General features: G+C 32.6%; 1 protein-coding gene across 1 annotated transcript; it reads right to left on the bottom strand.

The window, feature by feature from the left end:
• Positions 1-749: 749 nt before the first annotated feature.
• LOC111919225 (xanthohumol 4-O-methyltransferase) lies at positions 750-4404 on the bottom strand. Its single transcript, XM_023914837.3, has 3 exons — positions 4238-4404; positions 2175-3036; positions 750-1148 (listed from the first exon to the last, which is right to left on the bottom strand). The coding sequence occupies exons 2-3, from the start codon at positions 2937-2939 to the stop codon at positions 852-854; spliced, it is 1062 nt and encodes a 353-aa protein (XP_023770605.1). The 5' UTR covers positions 2940-3036; positions 4238-4404; the 3' UTR covers positions 750-851.
• Between the last annotated feature and the right edge of the window lie 1516 nt (positions 4405-5920).

Here is a 5920-nt window from a genome sequence, read left to right as displayed (position 1 = left end):
AGGTACATCGGCATATTTTAGTGATGCGTAAATACTAAAAATTAAGGTTCTTAACAATCGTGAAATTTGTTGAATAGTTTGAGAATTAACCCGATTCTGATACCATATGTTAATATTATGTCAATTTGATCGCTTCTTAATCACAACAATATCAATTTCATATAAAAGTAAGAATTTACTTGGAAATCCAAATTTGATTTGAGTGAGATTTGTTGATGAAGAGGATGCAATTGTTAACAAATCCTTGAAGCAATCATATTCCCGTTACGTTTCTATGCCTTGATAGGCTACATGAAAAACCGTTATGGTGTTTTGGAAATGAAAGAGAAAATCGCCCCTTCTGATTTCTTGTATACTTCCACAACAACTAATGGAAATACACCGCATTAAGACAAAACATTTCATGAACTGCTTAGTTTATCATTAATACACTAGGTGTGAGACTCATTTATTACATGGGTTTATTTAAAAAAAGTTAAATATAAAATTTTAACAATTTGAAAACTTTAAATTTATAAGAAAAATAAGAAATTTTTTGAATTATTAAAATTAATAAGACTTTAATGCATTAGATACATTACATATATAAACCATTTCTAATAAATACCTTACATATATATTACCTTATATATTAAATGTGGATTTTAATTTAATAAAATCAAAAATACAATAAAATGACAAGTGAAAAATAGATAAATTTAAAATTTCTAGAAAATGCCATGTGTCTAAATGAATGAAAAGAAGACATGTGGCAAAGTCATTTTCATTTATTATGGTAGATTAGAAACAATTTCCTACACATAGGCTTAGAACCTCAGCATTCAACAAGAAAACTTTACGTTAAAAATTAATTATGGAAAAGCCTCGATAATCGACACAAGTGCGGGTATCTTAATAATATTGTAATGACTAAAGCCACATTCACCAAGAAGATTTTTCCACTCGTTTTCAGATCGTTGTCTTCCACTAGGAAAGAATGCAAACATTACTAGATCAAATGTAATGCGTGTGTAGTTAAAAGGATCATCTTCAGTTGAGTGTTGTACGATCTCCACAATAATGACTTTTCCGGTTTCTTTAGGTATTGCTCTTCGACAATTTTTAAGTATCTTAATGCAATCATCATTGCTCCAATTGTGCAAGACCCACTGCAAATGCATTGAAAAACTAATATCATTGTGTATACCATAACATTCTTTGTTGTTTCATTATACATAGTTATCCAATCCCTTAAGAAATAAGTATTTGTCTAACATTGTAATTTGCATGCTCGGGCTCTAGGGTTCTATTTGGTTGTTGGAATTAACAAATGCTACCAGGCTAAAGATACTTCTTAATGATTATTCAATCTGTTAGCATAATAATAAGTTTATTGGGCTCTTTTGGTATTAGAGTTTTTGTCTATTTGTTTAGCTTAGGTTAACCCTAGATGACTTTTCTATTTACAGTCTTATTTAACTTTCTTTGTAAATATAATTTCCCTTTTCCAGTAATGAAACCATAGTTGTTTTCTCTTTATATTATTACTAGTTTAAAGTAGTTTACATAGACAATCTGCACCAACACTCAAGCAAAACTAAATTGTCTACTTCTCATTTCATTTGGTAAAAAATTCAAATCTTTAAGTGTATAAGTGCGTCTACAATATGCTAGCTTTTCAATTAACTTATTGGTGCCCCTCTCATCACCACATCAACATAGCAAAAAGCTTAATAAACATCCACAATGAGGAAGCTTTGATTGCACAGCTAATTTATGTGCCTTACTCATATATATATATATATATATATATATATATATATATATATATATATATATATATATATATATATATATATATATATATATATATATTATTAAAATTATGAAATAAAATCTCTTCATTGAGCTTATATATTTACAAACAATATGAAAAAGGTTTTCGATAAAAAAGATATCATTATAGTTTTTTTTTCACCCAATAAGTTTTTGAGAAAGCTACTGTTGTGGATGCTCTAAGGTAGTACATGCGACACAATATATAATAAGTAACTCGTGTCTTCTTTATACATGTGTGTGTGAGTGTAATTTCACATTTATAATCCATACATGATCCAGAATTTTTCTACATCACTCTTATAGTCTTATTCTAAAGATAAAAGATAATAACTTCATGAACAATTAATAAAACTTACCTTCATGAAGATCGTTTCTGTAGGAGGGATGACCTTAAACATGTCACCAGCAACATGAGTAACACCATCATATGTCGGCGCAGTGGAAATTACATGTGGCAAATCAAAGTTGATACCCTTAAGATGTGGATAGGTCTTCGCAATCTTAGATATTGCGACACCAGTACCACCTCCAACATCCACCACACTTCCTTTTGACCCAAGAAATCCATCCTTGTAAACTGAGATGATGGCATCCATAGTGATCTTAGCAGTACATGCCATACCCTCGTTGAAAATTCTATTGAACCCGGAGTTAAGCAATGTAAAGTCAAAGAATTCTTCTCCATGGGTATGCTTAAATGCCGTACCACCTTCTTTAACTGATTGACTTAGCGCATTAATAGCCAAACCAATGACTGGATTCGTAAACATCATAACCAATGGTGCTAAAGTCACATTTGTACTTGATAACAACAACTTAGAACAGTGGTTCAAGGAGTAAATTGTTTCTGATCCCTCGCCATCTTCTTCATCGAACACCTTTCTGTACACCATGAAGCTCATGAGTCGTTTAAGCCCATCAACATCTATGGAGGGAGAGTCAATGCCACTTGCAATTTCTGACAATGTTGTAGGGCGATTGTTATTGCTTATTATATCAGGAATACGGAGGTCAACACAACATCTTAGAGCCATGCCATCAAAAGCTCCGTATAGGTACCGCCATATTTGTGCCTGGCCTACTAGCATTGCATCGTCCTCCATTCCACTTTGAATGTTCATTTTAGCTCCAATTCTTTCACTCCGAAGCGGATAACAAAATGATGATGAGATACATGCTTATAAACCAAAAATGGTGTGGTCTCTATCTGGATGATAACTAATTATGCAGACCAACAATGGTAAAAAGAAATATCAATCATTCATATTTTTCGGTTTTTTGTAAAAAGAGGTAAAAACAAAAACTTTTACCGGATATTAAATTTTATAGTAAACGACATAATATTTATAACACAATATATCTATCTCATCAACTCATTTAATGAATAGGCGTCAAGATAGCAATGAAAACAATAAATGTGTTAGAGGAGAAATCGGACAAATTATCACTTTTACATGTAATTCATGTTTTTTCATAAACAAAATTTAATTTGGAACTTATTTATAAATTATGATAAAATAAGACATTTTAATGGAGATTTCTTCAATCCATTTATTGGAGGTCAATGAAACCCGTAAACTAAGAAAAAGTAGCCAAATTATCACTTTTATAAGTAATCCATATATATATATATATATATATATATATATATATATATATATATATATATATATATATATATATATATATATATATATATATATATATATATTTGGCAAAATTTTATATTTTATGAAATATTTCAGATAATTCGCATTTTATAAAGTCATTTACGAAATTCAGATTTTATAAGCTATTTTATAGAGTATTTTATATTTTTCTTTTTACAAAATTAGATTTATAAATTTAAAATTATATGAAATCTCTCATAGAAAAATCAAAAATTATTTCGCAAAATCTGAATATCACTCAATTATTTATAAAAATTGGGACCCACATAAATTCGTTGAATCGCTCGATTGCCATTTTACTTGATTATTGAATTCTTATCCACTCACAACACCGATACATCATCATATTCCCCTTCGATCATCTTTCTTTTAGTCTATTAAACTATCTTTCATCTTTCAAAACAATGTGCAACTGTAGATGTAGATTTAATGCACAATGTTCAACTGTAAATGTATGTTATTCTTATCCACTCATAACCTGTGTTATACTTATCTTTCATCTTTCAAAACAACGTGTAGATATATTGCAAAAGATTAAAAGGATTGTATTTCTTTTAGTCTATCAAACCATCTTAGTTCCATCTTTCATCTTTCAAAAACAAATCGCAGATCCCTAACACACTATGTACAATTGACAATTACGATTTATAAATTAAGTTAATAATTAGCTGTTAAATTACAGCATCGTAAATTTTGGATTATATAAGATTAAGTAACAGATAAAAGTAGGTTAAAAGATATTTACTCACAATATAGGAGGACTGTAGGATGATGGAGAGAGTTCTCTGTTTATTTTACTTCGTAGATCCGCAGTCCACAGAGAAGCGAACGATCGAGAGAAATTCGATCGTGTGTGTCTAGCAGAGGACTGTTAGGAAGAGAAAACGATTGGCCCGAACCAATGATATAAATGAAGATATTCATTATTAGGCAACTAAATTTGTGGTTATAATGTACGGATATAAGTTGGGTATTGGATATTCTTTATTTTCCCAAAATGTCGTATTTTTAATAAGTATTTATAAACCTGTCAAATATAATATAATTATTAGTTAATTACATAAATTGTTTAGAGTGTGTTTGGTTGTGAAATTTTTTGTAGTTTTCTAGGAAAATTTTCCAAGAAAAACAGAAATTTTGAAGACGCGTTTAGTTGCTTCAGTTTTCTAAAGTTTTCTAAGAATTTGAAAAACTGTGTTAACATCAAATCAGATATTTGGCCTTATTGATGTGAGATATTAAAAGCTTCCAACCATACTTCTATATTTAAAGGCATCATCATTGCTAAGTACATTTCCATAATCATAAGACAATTCCTCGTCACATACATCAGGGCTAAAACACTTTTACAGCTATGATCACGACGAAGTAGACTAGTGACATACTTATCTTGAATGAGAGTGATTCCCCCTGAATTATGAACGACTTCAATCCTAAGAAAATAATTTAATTTGCCAAGAAATTTAATTAGGATGGAATCAGATAAGGCATGAACTAGTGTATCAGTCTCTTTTTGCGAACAATTAGTAATGACAACGTCATTGTAACAGCCCGGATTTCCAGGTATCTTTTTATATATTTTTTTTGGTAATTGTGAGGAAACTCGGCGAGTTGGAGCTTAGACTCGCCGAGTAGGATCGCGGTTATGGACGTGGGTTCGCGCCTGGACTCGGCGAGTCCGCGCTGTTTAATGAAACCCTAATTTCCCGGTCCTAAGCCCTATTTGAAGGACCTTATGGCCCTTCATTGCGGCTACCTTGTCCTTGAGAGCGCCCAAACAGCTGAGAGTTCGTGTGAGTGAGTTAGGAGGCCATTATTCACCAAGTTTTATGTGTAATTGCAAGAAAGGAAGGGGGAAATCAAGCTAGGAGAGTTGGGAAGCTTGGATCTACTTCCATTTCGTCAGAGGAAACTTATTGAGGTAACATTCAGAGCTTGTTCTCGTATTTTTGTTGATATGGTCAAATCTAGGGTTTCTTCATGCCTTGTTTGCCTTGTATTTGGAGTATGAGGAGTCCCATGGGGATATGGTACCTAGATCTGGACCTTAACAGGTCCAGAGAGTCCCAAATGTCATGTTTTATGTCCTCCTTTTGGGTTTGGAGACTAGGGTTGCCATCTTAGAGGTCATTTCTCCAAAAAGAGCCTTGTAGGTGTTGCATGGTAGCCAAGACTGTGACTTTACGTGATGAATGAGCTTAGGAGGGCCAGATCTATGAGTTGATGGAGCGGATCTGACCTCAGAAGCAAGATTGAGTTGATGCATGGCATGGACTCGCCGAATCCGAAGAACAGACTCGGCGAGTAGCATGAAGATTTTCCTTAACCCCCCCCCCCCCCCCCCCCAGGGAGTGGTCCTGCCGAGTTATAGGTTGACTCAGTGGGCCAGGGAGAGTTAGAGAGAGTTGACAGGTGGACTGAGTCAAGCTGGA

Source organism: Lactuca sativa, chromosome 6 (assembly GCF_002870075.4).
Source record: "Lactuca sativa cultivar Salinas chromosome 6, Lsat_Salinas_v11, whole genome shotgun sequence".
Classification (NCBI taxonomy): Eukaryota; Viridiplantae; Streptophyta; class Magnoliopsida; order Asterales; family Asteraceae; genus Lactuca; species Lactuca sativa.
The sequence above is the reverse complement of the archived record's forward strand: the minus strand, read 5'-3'. Positions and strand labels throughout refer to the sequence as shown.

Bases quoted from the DNA above. Each gene is read 5' to 3' on its own strand.
- LOC111919225 (XM_023914837.3), bottom strand. From the start codon at position 2,939: ATGAACATTCAAAGTGGAATGGAGGACGATGCAATGCTAGTAGGCCAG. The intron at 1,149-2,174 runs GTAAGTTTTATT...ATGCATTTGCAG, and splicing joins CAGAAACGATCTTCATGAAG to TGGGTCTTGCACAATTGGAG.